Below are 20,418 nucleotides of genomic sequence, written 5' to 3' on the forward strand. Positions count from 1 at the left end.
GGAATTCAGCAGTAATTCCATCAGAGAGACGCCAGAGTCCAACAGCAGGAGCAGCTCCCAGGGGTGAGGTGACTGCTTCAGACCCAAAGCCTTCAGGCTCCAGCCTCACTCCACTTCGGCTCATGGTGGGAAACTGAGCTTTGAAATTGTTCCAGGCACCAAGGCTGTGCCAGTTGGCACAGATGGATGGGGCATTGCTTTGTAATCCAGTAGCCTTGAGACTAAGGAACAGCTAGCATGGTCCACTTTGCACTGAGGTCAGGGCCTTTAAAGGAAACAGAGATGTTAGACAACAGATACACCCTTCAGCCCATGTCAGTTGCTGATGTCGTTTTAACAGATGCTTTTTATTACAGTTCCGTAGTATTCCCTCTTATTCCTTTTGGGGTTGTATAACATTAATTAAAATGTTCTTTTTCTTTGTTTACATGGGACTCATAAAACATCACGTGGATTTCAAGGGCCATGGCTTTGTTTGTCAGTGACATTTATATTAATAAGTGGTGATCTCCAAAAACTCCCATAAAGAATAAATGCGCCCGCCCCCCCGCCCCGACTCTTAGTGTTTGTGTTGGGATGAATGGCCCCAGTGGCTGGACACTGTATAGACACAACAGAGGTGTGTCCGAACCCTTCCTATGCCCTCCAAACTGGTACAGGCTGCTCCTGTGTCCAGAAATAGCTGGATGCAGCATAATCCACTTCCTGAGATTCATCAGACCCCAAATGCCAGCGCTTCCTCCGATGCAAGTTACTAGCAATAGCCTGAAAAGGCAAGTTCATTTGGTGCTTCTGGATGAAGCCTTTAAAGTTGTGCCGGCAGGTGAGTGGGTGGCCAGTGAAACGAATTTGTAGTTTCTAAAGTGAATAGTATGATGTCGAAATATATTGGAGTGAACCCCTGGGAGCTGGGCAAGTTTGTGAGCTTGTCCCTGGAAGCTGAATTTCTTCTAAGTCTTTCTCTGCCTTGCTTACCGCATGGGATCCTGCTCGATTCATTCATTCTTATCAGGAGCTTGGGGAAGGGGGGAGTGAAAGAAGAAGGAAAAGAGAAGAGGGGGAGGGGGAAGTATGATTATTTTTTCAAATAGATTTCAGCTGCCGGATGCTTTTAAAGTTCTCCTACGGGTCAAGTGGGAAGGAGCCTGGCCTGGGGCTGTCTGATGCACCATTCTCCTTTGTCAGCACGTTTGCTGGGTTTGTTTTATTAGTTGGAATACAGAGATCTGGAACCTCAGATCTTCTGTGTGGCTGGTTGAGAGAAATAAGCAGAGCTGCCTTATCATGCTCATTTAACTGGTTAATACATCTTCAGAGCAAATAATGCAGTCCGTGGGTGAATTGCTTAACCAACCTCATTACTATTGTGCATTTAGCAGCTTGGAGGAAGATAATACCTTTCAGGTTTGACCCAATTTTACTTTTTGTTGTCATAACCATGGAAAATCGACCTTCAGAGACCCTCAGCAGTGAGCCTGAATAGGAAGTGATTTACAGCAAATGTGCTGTGTGGAATACTTAATGCACTTGTGCAGAAAAATACACTGCAACCGTCTTCTTGGCCTCCATGATCTCCTGTGAGCAGAGCTTCACCACTACCTCCCTCCGCGAAGGGCCCCGCTTGCCTGGGCGTGTTCTCATTGTGCTGTCCTGAGGCATGATGCTCTCCATGATTGTTCTGCAGGAAATGGGCTTCCTGTTTCTGCAGGTCCTCTTCCTGTCTTCTGAAGTGGTGTCACTTCCTTTCTCGGGAGAGGGTGCTCCGGCGTGGCTCTCGCCAGAACTGGCTGCGGAGGAAAATCTGCTGCACCCTCCCATTCTCCTGCTGGAGATCTAATGGTTGCCCTAACACCTCCCCTGGCATTTGTTCCCATCCCCCAGGTGTGTCTGTCGTCCTCCTTCACCTGTGCTTGCATCACAGGCTCCTGCCATGTGATGACAGCTACAGAGAGGACTCCTGCCTTCTGCTCTGCCCGTGGCATTCCTCTTGGGGGCATGCCAGTCAGGCTGAATCCCTGGTGATTCCTTTACCTTTGCTCTGTCTGCTGTGGCAGCCGGGCATTTGCCATCTGCCGGGGTATGATGTGGCACCCTCCGTTTCCTTGGGGACAGGGCGGGGAACGAGGCATGGAGGTGGCAGGTGGTTCTGTGCTCTCTGAGTCGATACCTGTCCCTGGCTCCATGTTCCTGCCTGAGCATGGTGGTCCCCAGGATGCTGCGGTGCTGACAGGCAGGGCTGGGCAGTCAGGGGGGCAGGCCAGGGTTAAAGGAGTCATGCTGCGAATCCCTAGCACAAGGGAGCATATGTAGTGGTGCTGGGCTCCAGTTCCCTCCTGCTAGGCTTGTAGCCCCAACCCCACCTGGTGTTACGAGGGCCTGGCTTGCGCCGGAGCGTTTCACCAAACTCTGGGCCCAAATACACGCAGACTCCCAACTGCCCAGCTCCTGGGAGGGGACGGGGGGGACAATCCCAAACACCCCCTGAAGAGCAGCTTCGTAGCTCAGGCTCTTGTCCAGTCAGAGTGCCCTGGGATGGGGTGACCCTTCACTCCTTGGGGTGGGAGGTCCTCAGGCTGTTTTAATAGAGACCTCACTAGACCAAGAGGTGCCACGGAAATGATGGGCAGAGCCATCCAGGGAAGACCAGAGCCCACTAGCACCAGGATTTCAGACCAGACACAAATGGGAGGGTACGTCTCCAGAGGGGAGATAAAGGGTCTTTGGCTCTGATGCCTTGCTGAGTCCCTGGAGTGAGTGGGGTGAGGAAGCCCTGTCTGGATTTAATTTCTCCCAGAAGGTGTGTGCTGTGGCATCGCTGCCCCCTGAGGTGGTGTTGTGTATCTGGGACTGAGACGCCAGGACTCTGAGGGTCAATTTTAACCTGCTATCTAAGTCCAGGATAATTGGAGTAAAGCGATCTCGCAGCACGGGAGAGCCCAGCCACCTCCCAGTGCAGGGATGTTCCTCCCAAGGGCTGCAGTGGCAATGGGTTACTGGAGATGCGGGTGGGCAGGTCTTGTTCCTGGGCTTTCTGTTGCGCCCGTGCTCTGGGCATCCCTCGGGATGGGCTTGCGGCAGGTGCTGTAGTCATGGAACCTAACGTGGTATCGGAGTGTTTACCCACAGGTCAGCGAGGTGTGGGTCTGAGATGCAACCCCTCGAGCCTGGAAGCAGTTCTGGGGCCCCAGGGGAAGCAAGGAGCAGTCCTGCTGTGGGGGAGAGGGGGTTGCTGGGATGAACCTCCTGAAAGCAGGATCAGTAGCAGGGTTCCCATACGCTGTGGGGAAGCCAAGACTGTTGTGGAGAAGTGCAGACAATGATCTCCAGGAGCAGGGCTGCGGAGGGTACGGTAGTTGGGGGCAGCTGCATGAGACAGGAGAGTGAGGAGCTGTTTGGCCCCCATTAGGCCCATTTCACCCTTTGCACTGGGACAAGTGTGGTCCTGCAGCACCGGCACGGATGGGAGCTTGCTCTGGACTGGCAGTGGCCACTTGGTGTGCTCTGCCCCCTTGTCCGGTTTGACTTTGGTAGCTGAGACTGAGCCACCATGACTTAAAACCACCCATGCTTCCTCTCAGTGAAGCCACGTGGCAGTGGTGTCTCGCATTGATAGCTGAGCTCCAGCCCTTTGGATGTGTGTGAGGGCAGGGAGTGGGAACTGATGGCCACTTACAGTGTCTTTGCAATCCCAAAACTGTAGCACTGCTGGCGAAGGATAGGGCAGCCTGCCTGCCAGGCGGCCATGGGCTTCAGTTAGAAGAGACTGGTGCTTGGATGTCCTTGTTGGATTACCAGCTGCACCTGCCATGGTGGAGAGGGGACATTGTGATTGGGTAGCTTAAGGCTGAAATAAATACGTAATAATTCTGCCAAGTTCACAATTAAATACAAAGTTATCCCCGCTCCTGTCAAGTAAAAGTTCAAACTCTTTAGCATTCTTCAGTGGCACCTGATGGTTGTGGTCATCTCGCGTGTGAAGTAAAGTGAGACTCAGGAAAACATCTTCTGTTGAGCATCAAAATCCCATTACCCAAATGCCATGTTCTGTCACGCAGATACTGGGCGCAGAACAGATAAGTGGGGAAACAGCTTCTGATCTCAGAGCAGGTGACCATATCTTGGGCTGCGCAAACTTGGAGTGCGACCTTCTGCTGAAAGACCACCCCCCATCACGCTTTACTGCTCATCGTATTTGCCTGCACAGTCTGCTCACAACTGTCCCCTCCAGTGCCTGGAAGCTTTTCAGTAGTACCATTGCGATGGTGAAATCCAAGCCACAGATTCCCCTCCTCTGTCATCACCACCTCTTGTGAGTCTTATCCCTCGCCCTACAGCATCAGTGTGTGTGTGTGTGACGCAGATATCTCAAGTGAAACAAGTAAATAAAAAGAGAGCATTGGGCTGGCTTGGCAAAATATTGTTATGAACTGGGTGAAACCTCCTTATGGGTTGGCTTAAAACCCAGTTGAGGTTGATAGGTGTGAACTTACCCTTCAGTTAACAGAACTGTGAGCACAAGCCACTCCTAAGTCAAAAGGTGAGCAGCCCAGGAGCTCTGTGCTGCGTATTGTTTTGGGGAAGCATGTGGGGAGTGTGAGAGAACACACACATACTGAGGTCACCGATGACAAGAACAGACGGAAGTAGAGGAAAAGAGGCAAGAGAAGCCGAGCAGGAGCCTGTGAGCAGTGTGAACCTGGAAAAAGCTAGACACACCTTTTGGGGCAGGTGTTGGCAAAAGAGGCTTGGGGCTGTAAGCTAAGAAACTGCTCCTTTCGTTCTTGGTTCCCTCGGGAACCAACTGTCTAAGTCTTGCTGTGCCGCCAGACTTTTAGCAACCTAAAATCTCCCGGTTTGGCTTCAGTAGCCTCCGGGAGATAGAGACCGATTCCGGGAGACTCCCAATGAAACCGGGAGGGTTGGCAACCCTAGTTCAGCGACGCAGCACTTTGTACATTCCTTGCAAATAAACAAAACTGCATCAGTCTGCTTCTGACTGGAACATTCCCAGAGCACCAAACTTTGACTCACTGCTTGGGACAAAAGGGTGAGAGATTTTTCTGGGAACGTTCCCTTTGTCTGTCCTGGTGGGGCCTGGTCTGTGTTAGAGAGAGACGGGACAGCCAGACCAAACCCAGGCCATGCAGCACCTCCCAAATTCCCCTTTCTTACCAGCATCTGCTGGATCCGTTTTGAGATTGCCAGTGCTGCAAGTGACTTTCCTTATCTCTGTCCCTTCCTTGGGGTTCTGCTGGCTTTGGTTTGTAGAGCTAATCACAGTGTTTTATTGTGCAGTAAACGTTCGTAGAGGGAGCTGAACCTCCAGGCTTGGCAATGGGCTTCCAGCCCCTCTGTGTTTGCACACGGTGGGCAGAGGCTTCCTGGTGGGTCTGAACACATTTCTGCATAGGTGGAGATTTGCTCCTGTTTAATGAAATGCTCTCCTTTTGGAGATAACTGACTCCCACTGCTCACAGGCTGCTGGTGCAGATCATCCCAGCCCAATTCTCCACCCTCACTCCCCACGCATGGGCTTTCATTAGAGCATGGAAGACACTGAAAAAATAACCCTATTGTATTTCATCCCGTTTTAAGGTTTGCAGCTTTATTGCCATAGTAGGAGTGAAGCAGCAGTGCCTGAAACTTGGCCCTGCGTTAAACATGACCGGCATTAACAGTGGTGCTTGTAGGTCTGTTCTGTACCATGAGTCTTTAGATAACTAATGAGAACCAATGTCTGGAACCTGAAGCTAAACAAGGTCGGATTAGAAATAAGGGGTACATTTTAACAGGGAGGGTGACTATTGGAACAGCTTACCTAGGGATGTGGTGGGGTCTCTAGCTCTTGAAGACAAGGTGTTTCTAAGGCCTGGTCTACAGGAGGAAATTAGGTTGGTATAACTATGTTGCTCAGGGGTGTGAAAAATCCACCCCCTTGAATGACGCAGTTAAATTGACCTAACCCTCAGTGTGGACAGTGTTAGGTCGGTGGGAGAATTCTCCTGTCAACCTAGTTTCTGCCTCCTGGGGAGGTGGAGCAGCTACGCCGATGGGAGATGCCCTGGGGTTCTCCCCCTTATGTATCAGCTAGCAGAATGTCTGGGAGAGCGGTTCTGTGCCAGGTGTCCTGCTACAGCACGGGGTTCCAGCGCTCCCTAACCCTGCAGTTGCTGTATGTGATGTGCATGGAACCTTCTTACCCCGATGCTGTCTGTGAGCTCAGAGCCCAGCATATGGGTTTGTGATTTTCTTGGCGATTAACAGCAGCTGTGTGAGATATTGACAAGAAAAGCTTGATGTGTGATCAAAAAACCCTCTAACTCTGAACTCAGAGCTAGTTTCTTGTAACTTAAAATTAATCAGAGGGAGAGGGAAGAGGAGCCACAAACCGATTAATTTAAGGGATAGCAGCAAATGGGCTCTGCAGAGTGATTTAGAAAATTGGGCCATGACAAATTGACTTCAAAGGTGGATCTGATGGAGGGGGCTGGATGAGAGGCATGGAGTGTGTGTGGGGCGGGAAGTGAGCTTTGGTGATGTGCATGTTAATCAGGAGTAGGCAGACTAAGGAGGGGGTGTAGTTAGGTGAAGGGGAATTCCAGTGAGTCTGGGCAGGACAGAGCTTTTTGTTGTTAGTACCAAGTTACTTCCCAGGTTTGTTCTTTCTCTGGGTTGTGTGTCATGTGTTCTGCAGTGGAGCTGGCTTTGTGCCTTGCAGTGCTGGAGAACTTCATGAGGGTCTTCATCCCCGGGAGGGCAGCAGCCTCCTCTGCCCAGTGTTCTTGTGCTGAGTGGTGAGTTTTGTTAGGATGGCGTGGCAGGAATCCAGGTTCCCTGGTGCTAAATCCAGGAGTGGGGATTCCAGGGTCTGTGTTTGCGTCTTTCAGTCCAACCCCCCGTGTGTTATGGCCTGGGCAGAGCTCGTGTGGGTTATTCAGTTGGTGATAGCACATTCGGGAGAGGACTGGTGCTGTTTGGTGCATCTGCCCCAAGTTCAGTGACAGTGGTGGATTCTGATGCTGCCAGGCAGGGATGGGTGACTGAGCTCAGCGTATGATGAGCAGGAGATGGTTTTTAATTAGTGAGGGCTTGGAAAGGGCTATGTGGGGGAGCAGGGTTGGGAGTTCCTGTCATAACCGTTCACCCTGGCTAATTAGTTATTGTAAAGCAGAGACCGGCTTCAGGATCAAGATAGAGCCGTTCCCTCCACTGACAGGCTTGGCATGACCCCTCTGCCCAGTGGGGCTTCCCTGCTGCCTCCCTCCTGTCTGCAGGGCCCCGTGGGCACAGCTCCCTCCAGGAGCAAGTCCCTGTTCAGGTGAAGAGACCTGGGGACTGAATTGTGCAGTGGGGTCACAGGGCAGGGGACGTTCTGGGATTTGAACAACTGAGAAGAAATACATGAATTTGCTGCTTTGTTCTCACATTAAACCACTGTAGGGCTGGAGCAAGCTATGAGGAGAGAAAGAGCAGCCTGTCGGGTTGGTGAATAACCAGTGCATGTAGCAGGGGGAGGCTGGCTGGAGGCAGTGTTAACTAATGGTCAGAACAGGGAACAGAGAACCAGGATTCCTGGGTTCCATTCCAAGCTCTGCCAGTGACTATAACTTCAGCTCAGTCACTTCCCCTCTCCCTGCACTCCCCAGTCTTTCAGTGGGGGGCCAGCTGTGTGTAAACTGCTTTAACCCCTCTGAAGAAGGATGCTCTTACAGCAGGTACTGCCCATTGTTTCCTTCCCCGGCTGGTGAGGAGTGCAGGCCAGACAAGACAATGCTCTCTCTGGGACTGGGCAGATGGATTTTACTTGCTGGCGACTTTGTAAACAGCTGTTACTAGAGTGGCTGATGGGAATCTGCTGTGACTGTCATGGCAGCCGATGAGCCATGCCGCTGGGGTAACAGGATGGTGTCTGCCTTGCCTTTGCTATCGCAGGCTCTGTGCTGCTGCCCTGGGGGGCGGGAATTCTAGAACTGCTCCCAGTTTGGTGGTAGCTGGAGGAGTGGGGCCTCGGGTGGCCGAGCTGTCTGGCCATCTTCTGTTGGAGTCACCATCTGAGCAGGCTCTTTCCAGTGGCTCTGGTGTCTGACCTACCACCCCCAGCCCGAGTGCCAGCATCTCTGTCCAGGCTCCCCTCCGCTCCTGATGGAGTATCCCTGTTCTCATTTGGCCTGTGCCTCTGGCTCGTCCTTCCGGGCTCCTTAGAGGTCCGGGGCCTTCTCTCCTTGGCTCCTGGGGGTGGGGAAGAGCCTTGAGGCCTCAGCACCCCATCTCTGTTTTGTTGCCTTGTGGGAAGGGTGGTGATTCTTTCTTTGGGTTTCTGGGTGTGCGTGTGTGGAATGGGTCTGGGGGGCCTGTTGATACATGGGAGAGTGCATGGGGCAGGCAGCCTGGGGCGGTCCGCCAGCAGCTTCCAACACCACCCGCTATGCTGCTTCCCAAGCCAGACCCCACCCTAGCTGGGGCAGGGAGGGCACGGAGCCTGGCAGTTGGGGATGGAGAAAGACACAAAGAGCAAAGCTGCCCCTACGTGGAGAGCGAGTTTTGTGCACTTCCGTGTCCCACTGCCTCTGTCCAGGAGCTGGGCTGGGACCGGCACTAGGGGCTGCGGCGCTTCGCTCTGGCCATATGGAACCGCCACGGCCTGAGGCTACTTCCGGTTCCCAGGCCGAGGGTTATTTATTGAGCCGGGGTTGTGCCACACGCTGGCCTTCAGGGCTGCGCCAGTCTCCTGGGAGGTGCCTCAGCCCAGACCAACAGCTCAGCTGCTGCGGGAGGAGGAAGGGAAGAATCTCACCAGCCCCCCGCGTGGTACGTTGGTTAGGGATTGGGGTGCAGCACAGGCTTCAGCCGTACTGCTCCTACTCCTGTTATGGACCGTGGGGGGTGAATCCCACAGAACTGATCCCTGCCTATTCCTGGGGGTGGGGGTTCTACTCTGGCAGCGGTGTCAGGGTCTTCTGGGGAAGGAGGGGTGGGCATGACCACCGAGGGAGGGATGCTGCCTTCTGTGCCACAGTCAGTGAGCTCTGCCTTCTCCTGGGCCTGCTGAACAGCCGGTACTGTGCATGATGAACAGTTTCCACCCAGGGCAACACCTGCTCCCATTACCCTGCCCTTTGCCCTTGCAAAGCTGGGGGCAGGAGAGTGAGCCGTGCAGCTCTGGGGAAGAAGGGAGCTGCTCTCCCAGCATCTCCTCTGAGATGGCAGAGGCAGTACTGTGCGTGGTGTTTGGATTCCACCTGCCCTCCCTTTGCGTCTGCCCCCTGGCTGGAGTTTGAAGGGCTGCTTCCCTCTCTCTTCCCTTCCGCCAGTACTACAGCAGGCAGGGCAAGATGGGGACTGTCCCGCCACTGCACCAGATGGAAAGTGACAGCCCCCATCTGAGCACTGACCGGGTTCATTTCCTGGGCTCCCTGATGAGGTGGGTGCTCGGGGAGCTGTCCGTTTCACAGGTTCTGCGGCCCAGGCGCTTTGCAGCAGGTGTTTCCATGGGTGAACTTAGCTGGCATTGCTGCAGAGCCCATCCCAGGTGCCAGGCTCCCTTTCAGCTTTTCTTTTATTTGAAAGCTGGAGGGTTATTTGTGAGCTGTGCCACTGCGGGCATTTTTTTCTCCTCTCCTTGCTGTTTAACGAGCCAACCTTGGAGGACCTTGAGAGAGGCTCCTGCGGCTTTTCTGTGACTTATCTTCTGGCCTCTGCCCCCTATTCCGCCACAGGGATAAATCTCTGCTTTCAGCTTGAGGCTGGAGCATTGAGCCTGTCCCACCGAGCGATGCGGTCTCCATAATTCACAGGTGGGGGTGGGGGAACTGCATGGCTGAGGTCATGGGGTGGATGTATTCCATTCAGCGCTGTGATTGATGGTCTTCCTAGTGAGGAGTAAGGGGGAAAGTCCCATTATAGGAGGGGACAAGCTGTTAAATTATTTTCCATTCCATTGGATCGCGAAAAACAAAACCGACCTGTCGCGATCAATGTGGGACGAAGCTGCGTCTTTCAAAGAAAGGAGGGGGGAGTGGGCAGGCAGAGGGATTTAAAAATTGTATGCCTTTCTCTGATGTCCCCAGCACAGCCAAGAATCCCCCCAACACTGCTCCCACAGACCCAGCCCAAGCGTGCCACCCGCACCCTACAAAGGGAGGAGTTGCCTTGGTACTTGCACTCCTGGGGCTGTCTGAGCTGGGAGCAGGACACTGCTTCTCCCTTTCAGACCTGGAGGCTGAGCCAGAGATGTTAACGCAGGGAATGTCGGGCCTCCAGACTTATGCAGGCCTGTGCTTGGAATGAGGTGTCTGCTGTTAACCTGCTTTGTGCCCAGGGACAGCAGGGTAGGGGTGAAGTGTGCTTCTCCAGGGCTGCCTATGTAGCAGGGTTGTCTAGGGCATCATGGGTCTCTTTCCTTTCACTGATGTGACCACAAGTGCCAGAGGCCCCCGACTCGTCCCGTTCACAGTGGGAGCTTGGGTTCGTGGATTCTTAATGCTGCGCTGTAGCCAGTGTGAGTGGCCAGGGCTGCGGCAGGGGCACCTGTGGCTTACACTTGGATCTTCTGAGGTACAAGCTCAAAGATGATGCTGGGCTTTGCCTGGGACCATCCTGAAGGGCAAGAAATGTGGATGGTAGGCCCACAATCTCGGGGTGCAAGTGTCCCTGGGTAGATGGGGCTCTTGCATTTCTGCTCACAAGCTAATGCCAGTGGGATTCAGAGCGGTTTGCTACCCATGAGGCACTCCTATTCTAATAATAATAAAAGAGACTTAATTAAGTCTGTGTTGCCACATGGAAACTGTGCCATTTAGAAACAATTGAGCTTTTCTGCTGTCTGCATCCTCCTCTCTCCTTTATTATTGATAAGGACACTGGGATGGGAACAGGATCTGGAGTTTCTCTCTCTTTCTTTCAGGTTCAGAAGTTGCCACGGAGACCCTGACGGCTCTTGCCTCCGACTCTGAGGGCCAGCAAAGTTTGTGTATTAACAGCACCAGGCCCAGACCCACAGTGCCCTCAGTGAGAGGTGCCCCTCCTTGGAGGTGAGACTCTTCGGCTGAGCAGAGGAGGTGGGGGGAGGGCTGGGTGTTCTACAGCTGGGACATGAGATTTTACCCTCCAAGTGCTGTGGGGGGCAGGGGCGTGTGTGCTGCACTCCCCTTGGAGATCTTACACAAGCATTCCAGTAAAGAGGGGCTTCACATCTACATTTGTGCAGGTGTCCTGGTTCCAGCCTCTTGTGAAGGGAGCTGGACAGTGGGAACCTTCAGGGGAAAGACTGCAGGAAGGATCCGGCCCCATGACACAGTGTTCGGGTCCTGGTGGGAGGATGAGACACGAGGGCATGCCCAGGGGGCATTTATCCTGCTGGCGGCTGTCTCCCCAGCTGTGCAGCACAGGGAGTAGTGTCAGAGTTGTAAAAGTTCTCAGCCTGGGGAGAAGCTTTGTTCCAAGTACAGGCCTGGAAAATCTTACTGAGAGAAAGGAGGAATTACCAAGGCGCACGCATGCACCCAGACACAAACAGCCCTGCACCATCACGTGCAAATGTGCATTGACATCACCTACACGATGCAAAACTAACGTTCTGTGTCCACAACCCAGCTGTGAGATCCACTATCAAATACTGTCTCTGTTCCCGGTGGCGTAGCTCCTCCCTCTGCCCCCCCTTCCCCGTGAGTCTGTGTATGTACGTATGGCACCTTCTCACTGTAGTGTCTCCCCTCTCCAGTTCATTGCTCAGTTTAACTAGATTGATTTAAATTCACACCCTAGGTTACACTAGTGCTACATTCGCCCCTAGACCAGCCCTCAGTCTCTTTCCTTTCCAGCCTTAAGTACAGCAGTAAAGTGCAGCTGCCTCCTGGGAGGATTGTGGTGTGGCCAGGCAGAGCGGCGTCTGACCTACTGGTTGGGATGGAGCAGGATCACAGATGGAGGAGGCCAGGTGGAACAGCCCCTGGACGTTATGTGACTTTGGGAGCACTGACCTCAGCTGGTGGCAGATGGAAAAGACACCTAATGCCAACAAAGGGGTTTTCCATCCATTTTCATTATCTTTAGTGGAGCAGATTTGTTTACCCCTCCCCTCTGCCCCCAGTTTCACAGTCCATCCCAAGTGCTGATGCTGGGCCTGTGCCAAGGGTTGGGTGGATTTTCCAAAACTGTCCGACTTGTTTGCTCAGTGCGACCTATTGCACATGCAGAAGGACCCTTTTGCCCCACTGTGCCTGTTTGTCCATGCAAACCATGCGTCTGGGTTTGAAAACGTGGCCTTTCCTTACAGGATCTGATCTGGAGAGCTGGCTATAAGGACCTCTTTAGATGTCACTGTGGCTATGTCTTTAGTGCCCCTCTAGCTTCCCCCCCAAAAAGTGTGTCTTTACTTGGAGATCGCGATCTTTCTGTAAAATCCTAGCAGAGACCAGGCACTGTAGTTTTTACCTTGATCGCAGCCAACCCCAGGTTTAAAAAAAAAAAAAAAAATCTAGTGTAGACATCCCTTCAGAAGGGCCAACGCCAGACCCAATGGCTCTGTTCCATCACAGCCATGTAACCTTTTGGCAGCAGGAGTTCGTGGTCCCTTTTGGTTTTGGGAGGTGGGAACAGCTGGCCCTCCCCAGCTAGCCTGCTGCTGTGTGTTCGAGGAGCGAGAGGCTCGGCAGGATGGCTATTGTGCATCTCTCTGCCTTGCAGTGGCTGCTTTTTGTACGTTAATTTCTCCGTTCTTTTGTCAGTCTCAAGTGCATGCCCTGAAATCGTAAAATAAGGAACGAGATTTTGAGAATCTTTATCCGGCGCTGGGGGCAGAGGTCGTCCTGAGAGATGGATTAAAGAGAAGCCTTTCCTCTATGAAGAGGCAGCACAGGCCTATTTCCCTAGCTGCATTAATCAGTTTGAAGGGAGCAAAGGAAGCTGAGCTCTGTATATCACCTTGAAGCTTTTTTGTCTTTTACCAAACTTTGGGTGGATGATATTGCTCATGCAAGTGAGGTTCTGATCACGCTGGCTACAAGGAGGCGTCATGTGGGCAGGCATTATTATGCAAACTTCCTACGCGCAACTCTGCCAGTGCGCCTCGGTCCAGAACAGCAGCACTCTGCTATTCCAGCCCTAACCCCCACTCTGACTCTGCCAGTGCACTACAGTCCTCTCTTGAAGCCCTGCTAGCTATTGAAGTCCAAGGGCATCCCACTCACAGCTCTGCTGTGCACCTTGGTCCGAGCATGTAGCATCCCTGTTCTTGCAGGCGTGAGTGTCTCCTGAGCAGAGGCTGCCAGTCATCCTGAATCGTACCAAAGAATGGAGGTGGTCCCAGTCACTGGGCAAAGGGAGGAGGCTGAGCTCACCAGACTTGCAGCCCGTGGAGGTGGAAGCCTAGAGCAGAGGGTGCTCAGACTTTTTCACCCTGGGAGCACATCTTAGGGCTGGTCTGCACACGACCTGCCACCCCAAGAATTAAATGGATTTTAGCTTGCACTACATGGTGTTTCCGTGCCAGTCTCTTGCGGTCACTCTTGGCCCAATATAAATCTCTTATGTTGACTTAGCTTGTGTTGTTTTTTACCCACTTAAGCAACACTGAAATAGGTCACTTCTCTTCCAGAATAAGTTAGTGGCTGAACTATTTGGGTTCCATTTGATGTGTAGGGCAGCCTTTGATTGAGGGTTAGTCTACACTGGCAACTCTAAAGCGCTCTCCCAGCACTCTAAAAAACCCACCTCAACAATGGGTGTAGCTCCCAGCGCTGGGGCGTTGTTTACACTGGCGCTTTACATCACTGCAACTTGCTACGCTCAGGGGGGTGTTTTTTCACACCCCTGAGCGAGAAAGTTGCAGTGCTGTTAATTGGCAATGTAGACAAACCCTGAGTGTCTTGTGGGCACCTCCCCTCCCATTGGCCACCAATGGACCCCCCCTCTCCTCCAGTTTACAGTCACATCATAACCCGGGGGAAGTGTTTGATGTACATTTAGCTTCTCTTACTGTGATTCAGGCTAGGTATTCGCTGCAACACTAGGTGTGTGTTTGACATCCAGTGAGCTCTCCCCTAGTGGAGGCAAGGTACTGGTGGTTGTTACCTCCATGTAATCAAGATTAACACCCCAAGTGAGAAGTATAGGGTTGATCTCAGATACATTGAGGTAAAATCAACCTGTGCCTGTTCTTGTGGTGAAGACATGGCCTTAGCTGCTGGAAACCAGGAGAAGGAGCTGGCCGTGTGTGGCCAGTCCATGGTCCACAGGCTGGAAACCTCGGAGCTAGAGCATTACACCGATTACTCTCCAAACCCCTAGCATCTCCCCGCTCACATTTTCTCTGTCGTTTTCCTTGTTGTCCTTCAACTTCCTCTCATGTGGGGGGCGGAGGGGCTTGTTCTCGCGTGAGGCCTTGCAAGAAGGTATTGGTTTCCAAGCCACAAGCTTCAAGTGAGGATGCTGGGTGCTTTGCATGAAGATTGGGTTAATGGGATGCAGAAGAGGCCTGGATCCAGGAGAGAACACAGTGTAACTTAGCTTCTGCAAATATACTCTCTGTCAGTCTGAAATCTGATGGAGCCCCCCGGGAAGAAAGTGCTTCTTAAGGGAAAAAACATGGAAAAGGGGAGCCCTCGAGGTGCTTTTGTTCCAGTGAGTGGGAGTGCTAGATCCGCTTAGACATGAAAGGCTGTGCAGCTCCATCCCCCAAGTGGCTGGTGAGGCTTCAGAGAGGAGGAGGAGGATGGGGAGGAGGAAGGTGTGAGCAGCTGCAAAGAGAAGGCATTCTATGAACGACTGCCAAAGGTATTACCCCATCCCTCCCCCCCAGCTCCTCTCCCTTCTTCAAGAAAGTAAATTAGGTCACGCTTGAAAGTCAGTTTCTTGGCTATGGATTTAATTTAGCTTTTCCAGGCTCGTTATCATATAATAAATTCCAGGAGATTTATAGAAAACATGGCCAGGGAGGCTTAGCCGCTATGTAGCAAGATTTGTGTCAATTTCCTACTGTAGTGCAACTTCAGTGAACACCCTGTGTTCCCAGGATCGCAGAGGAGGCTGAGCTGGCAGACTGGATAGCGGGCAGCTGCCTTCCTCCTCTGACCTGCCAGCCTGTGAGATGTAGTCCAAAGCAGTGCTGCTGCTGGTGCAGAATGCGCTGATGAGAACAGCCAGTCCTGTGTGCATGCAGGCCAGGCCTCCTAAGAGAGGGGCAATGTCTCCTCCACACACCCGCTCCAGAGTCACTGAGCCAAAGTGACCTGGCCTTGGCCTTGAGGTGCTGTCTGCTCAAGGGAATATCCCCTAACAGAATGACCAGCCAGCCCAACACCCTGGGATGAAATTTAATAGTGCAAAGTCATGCCCTATAATAAGAATTTCTGCTATAAGCTGTGGGCTTCTCAGTTGGAAACAACAGAGAAGGAGGCTGAGCTGGCAGACTGGATAGCGGGCAGCTGCCTTCCTCCTCTTCCAGTCCAGGAGGACTGATGCAGCTGTGAGAAAGGTAAATGCGATCCTAGGATGTCTGCGCTCAGTATTTCCAGTACAGCTAGGGAAGGATTAATGCCATCGTACAAGGCACTGGCAAGATCTCCCCTGCAATACCGTGTGCACTTCTGATCCCCCCACTTCCAGAAAGCTGAATTCAGACTGGAGCAGGTGCAGAGAAGGGCTGCTAGGATGAGCGGGGGAGTGGGGAGCTGAGCTGACCAGAGGAGACTAAAGGATCGTGCCTTGTTCAGCCTAGCAGAGTGAAGGCTCAGAGGGGATCTGATTGCTCCCTCTAAACACGTTGGGGTAAACCCCGGGGAGGGCAAGGAGCTATTGACGCTAAGGACAATGCTGGGACCAGAACAAATGGGGACAAACTGTCCACGAATACTTTTAGGCCATGTCTATATGTACAGCACTGCAGTGACTCAGCTGTGTTGATGCTGCTGTGCCGATGCAACGCTGTACATATAGACCTTCCCCAGACGCTCTGTACCGATGGGAGAGCTCTCACCTCCGTGAGCCGCATAGCCCTGTGCACAGGAGCGCTTATGTCGGTGTATGTCGCTCGGGGTGGGGATATTCACACCCCTGAGTGACATCGGCTGTAGTGTAGACAGAGCCACAGGCTGGAAAGTAGAAGGTGATTTCTAATTATTAGAGGAGGGAGGTTCTGGAACAGCCTCCCACTAGGAAGAGTGGGGGCAAACAACCCAACTAATTTGAAGAAGGAACTTGATAAATGTATGAATGGGATTATACGGTGGAGTTGCCTGCCATAGCAAATGACTAGATTCAACCCAGGAGGTACCTTCCAGCCCTGTCTTCCTCTGCCTGCTAGTTACATCTTAGGCTGGTCTGGAGCAGACAGTACCAGTTGTGCTAGCTAGTGTTGCGCTCATGGGGTGTGCAATAATGACGATTATACTTGACACTTAGCAAGCCCCTGGGAATCTCAAGATGCTTTGCAAAGATGGCTCAGCGGCATCTCCATTTTACAGATGTGAAATTTGAGGCTCAGTGACACTAAGTGGCTCACCCAAGGTCACGAAGCAAGTCTGTGGCAAACCTGGAATAGAACCCAACAGTTCTAACTCTTGGCCCAAAGCTCATAACTCACTAGACTACTGCAGCCCTACGCCAAATATCCACAGGTCTCTTCCAACTTTATAACCCGGTAGTGAAACACTGATCCCTTTTGTTGCAACACATTTCTTCTTCCCCAGCTCCCCAGCAGTGCCACCCTACTACCCATAAATCCTCTGAGAGTTACTGTGCCCCCTGTGCCTATCCATCACTTGTCTTCCTGTGTCTGCTTGAGGTCTGAAGATTAAACCAGAGCCCAATGCAGGGGGTGCCCAGCATGTAAAAGTGGGTTGAGCAGGAGTGGGGCATTGCCTGCATCATCAGTAACGGTGAAGAGCGTGCTTCCCAAAACCCTGTGCATTGGGGAGAGGTCCTGTGCTAAGGGCTGTTATTGAGGGAGTGATGGAGAAGGGCTTGTTCTGGGCACAAAGTTTGATTGGAGGGGGGGTATCCAGTCAGGCTTTGAGTGGAGAGTGGCTCTCACCCTTAGCTGTGGAGCCTCAACGACAGGTCCAAAATACACAGCTCATAACTACCTGCAGTGGGGCCAAATGTCCACGAGCGAGTGGCCGCCGTGCGATGTGAGTCAGCGCTGCGATTGGGATGGTTTTGAGGGGTGGCGTTGTGTTTGAGGCTATTGGGATGGTTTTGGAAGTAATGGAAGTCAGCGAAATGGCTGAGACTGCAGGTGTGTCGCCCCTCTGCTCGTCGGTGCGAGCTGACGGATGGAGTGGTCAGAGAAGTTGTCAGCTTCTGTCTCAAATTGTCTTTGCTGCACTCAGGGTTCAGGCTCTGTGCCTCTTTGCAGAGGGGCAACAGAGAGAATTAGACTAGCTTTTTTTGTGTGCACGCTGGTGATTTATGATGTTTGTAATGTGATGGCAGATATATGGCTGGGAGAGTACCAGCTCGGCACAGAGGGCGCTGCCAGCCATGCTCCCTGTGTGCTCTCACTGCTAAAGCCGCCCAATTAGTGTCTATTAGTCACTCAGTGTGTTAAAGCATTAAGAACAATTAAGGGTGAGAAGAGTTTCCAGATGTAGCGTTAAGCACTAGAGCTGGGAGCTGGTGGCTCTGCTGGCTGCTCCCGTATGGAAACAATCTTGCAACACAACAGGAATCAGCAATGGGACCACAAAGGCACATCCATGGGCTGGGGTGCCAGTGCAGGATCCCTGGGCTGGAAATATTCAGGGCACCACAGACCTGTGCAGGACACAGAGATGGGAGAATCCCTTGCCCTAGCATTGCCAGAGCACTCTGTTCCACTGGATAAGACACAGGACTCCTGGGTTTGGGCAAATCACTTTCCCTCTGTGTACAATGGGGAGAATGGTGCAGTGATCTATGGATGAAAAGTGCTAAGAACGGATTATTACTACTGCTCACAAAGAATAGATAGTGCTGCTGGTTCTCTCATCTGAAGGTATATTTCACAGCTGTGACATGTGACAGGCGGGCTTTTTGGGAGATGTTGAACATTTCTGAAGAGCCACATATCCCATTGGCTTTAAATGGGATGTGTGCTCCTAAATCCATTAGGCACTCTTGAAGAACTTCCCTCAATAAGATTGCAAAAAAAAATCAAAGTCAAATACTTATTTCTTGGCTGAGTTATCTCTGATGTCACAGTTTGCCATCTCTTTGTTCAGAACTGGCTTGAACTCAAATCGTTAGTTTAGAAGAACCTAAAGCAACCCAGCCTGAAAGGTTTATGTCCTGGCCAAGAGAACAGGAAAGGTAGGGGATGTGGCAGCTAGTGGCTATGTGGGTGCAAATGGGGCAAAGAGGTGCTGTGTGCATGGCTTTGTTAAAAATGGGTTTCTCGTTGTGTTATCCTTGGATATAAATATGGCAACCCAGGAATGGTGACTATGGCTTTATACCCATTTCAGGGTGCAGGTGACTCCAGCTCCCCATAAATATCCCGCTTCCCTGGCCTGGCTTTTGACAGGGGTTTGTGCAGGGGGAGGGGTGTGTTTCAGAGTTGGGGATGGACAGGGCAGGGCCAGTGTGTCCCCTGCAAGGCCGCTCCGTTGCCCCTGAAAACAGAGTTGTGCAGGAGTCTGGAGAGGAGAGTAGTGGCTGCAGGGCACTGTTTCACTCGGCTGTTTTGGAGAGCATTCCTCCCTCCCCAGCCTGGCAGAGCAGGCTGTGCTCGAGAGCCAGAATTTTGGCTTATGTGAATGTATTCTGTCTTTGGCAATGTGTAACGCTCATGGCAAGATCCAAAGCAGGGGTCTCAAACATGCGGCCCGCGGGGCTATTTCCTGCGGCCCGCCAAGTGGCCCGCGCCACGCCCCCCCCCCTACCTCCAGGCCAGGGTCGGGCAAACTACAGCCGCAGGATTGCCCCCCTCGAGCCCCGCGCCGCTCCCTGAAGCGGCTGGCATCAGGTCCCTGCGGGCGGGGGGAAGCAGAGGGCTCCGTTGGTGTGTTGCCCTGGCTTCTAGGCACCGCCCCCCCGCACCTCCCATTGGCCGGGAACGGGGAACCACAGCCAATGGGAGCTTCGGGGGAGGTACCTGGAGGCACGGCAAGCAGCATGCGGAGCGCTGCGTCCCCCTCCCCCAGGGGCCGCAGGGACATGGTTCCAGCTATTTCCTGGAATGGAGCGGGGCTGGGGCCGCCAGCCTGCCCTGGCCCTGGTGTGCACCGCTGCCACCCCGTAGCCCGAAGCTCTCCTGCACCCTGCCCCCCAACTCCCTGCTCTGAGCCCCCTGCCTGAACCCCAACCCCCTGCCCTGAGCCCCCTGCCACATCCCACACCCCTCCTACACCCCAACTCCCTGTCCTGAGCCCCCAGCTGCATCCCACACCCCTTCTGCACCCTGAGCCCCCTGCCTGCACCTCAACTCCCTGTCCTGAGCCCCTGCCACACCTCTCATGCACCCTCTGGGGGCAGGGATGGGCCGGAGTTGGGGTGGGGACTTCAGGGAAGGGGTTGGAATAGAGGCAGGGCCTCATGGAAGGGGCAGGGCGGGGCCGGGGGCGGCGAGGTGGTGTGTGTCAGTGATGCGGCCCTCGGGCCAATGAACTAGCCCTCATGTGGCCCTCGTGGTCATTTGAGTTTGAGACCCCTGATCTAAAGGATGGGTCTGAACAAGATGCTTGCCCTCCCCACTTGACCAGGAGCTTTTCCCAGCATCTGGCTGGCTGGAGCATTCATATTTACAGAGGCAGCCTGTCTGCGTCCCAGCAGCTCTGCTCTCTTGAAACACTTTCTCCCAGAGTGTTTATTTGTCCACCAAATGTGCTTCCTTTTTGGCAAGGGTGTGGATAGGGGGCATGTGTTGATATGAATGAGGTAGTCTCTCCAGCACAACAGTGGGCCTGGACTGCCTCTGTGGGTGGCTATAGCTTGTGGATTTGGGGTGGCTAGCTGCTGTGCACACTATGGGTATGTCTACACTGCAACATAAGCCTGAGCTTGAGCCTAAACCCCTTGTGTCTACACTGCAATTGCGCTAACCCAGGGCTCGGACCCAAGAGCCCAGGACCCTGCAAGGCTGGGGGGTCTGAACTCGAGTTAAGCCAGGACTCAGGGTCCGAGCCCTATTGCTTTGCAGTGTAGGTGCAGCCCCACTTGACATGGGTCCCAGGAATCAGCTGGAAGCAGACCACAATTCCACGGGGCAATTTCCTTAGTCCTCTCTAGCCCAACAATCTGCGATCCACTCTATTGAAAATGAACGCTGCCCCCACTTTGCAAATGGCAGCAGCTCAAGTCTGCATTAATCCAATTTGCAAGTACGCTGTCAGAGAGCTTCCTGGGTTTGCAATGGAGAACGAACCAATCAAGCCTTTTGCAAAGTGAGCTCACTTGAGTCCAACTAATCCTGGGTTTATATTGCAGTGTAGACATACCTGGAGA

The 20,418-nt window shown here is 52.9% G+C and overlaps 1 protein-coding gene and 1 long non-coding RNA gene across 17 annotated transcripts in view; one reads left to right on the forward strand and one right to left on the reverse strand.

Moving 5' to 3' along the window:
- The window catches only part of RBFOX3 (RNA binding fox-1 homolog 3), a 346,512-nt gene that overhangs the window by 81,050 nt on the left and 245,044 nt on the right, over nucleotides 1-20,418 (forward strand). For all 16 annotated transcript variants that reach the window (XM_039500494.1, XM_039500496.1, XM_039500495.1 and 13 more), the window contains exon 2: nucleotides 10,904-11,030. In XM_039500494.1, the coding sequence (XP_039356428.1) occupies nucleotides 10,904-11,030 (127 nt within the window). The remainder of the gene's footprint in view (nucleotides 1-10,903; nucleotides 11,031-20,418) is intronic.
- LOC120382982 lies at nucleotides 6,064-18,984 on the reverse strand. The gene is made up of 3 exons (XR_005588306.1): nucleotides 18,858-18,984; nucleotides 14,302-14,473; nucleotides 6,064-9,869 (listed from the first exon to the last, which is right to left on the reverse strand). It is a non-coding gene; the product is annotated as an uncharacterized LOC120382982 (long non-coding RNA).

Source organism: Mauremys reevesii, linkage group 15 (assembly GCF_016161935.1).
Source record: "Mauremys reevesii isolate NIE-2019 linkage group 15, ASM1616193v1, whole genome shotgun sequence".
Taxonomy (NCBI): domain Eukaryota; kingdom Metazoa; phylum Chordata; order Testudines; family Geoemydidae; genus Mauremys; species Mauremys reevesii.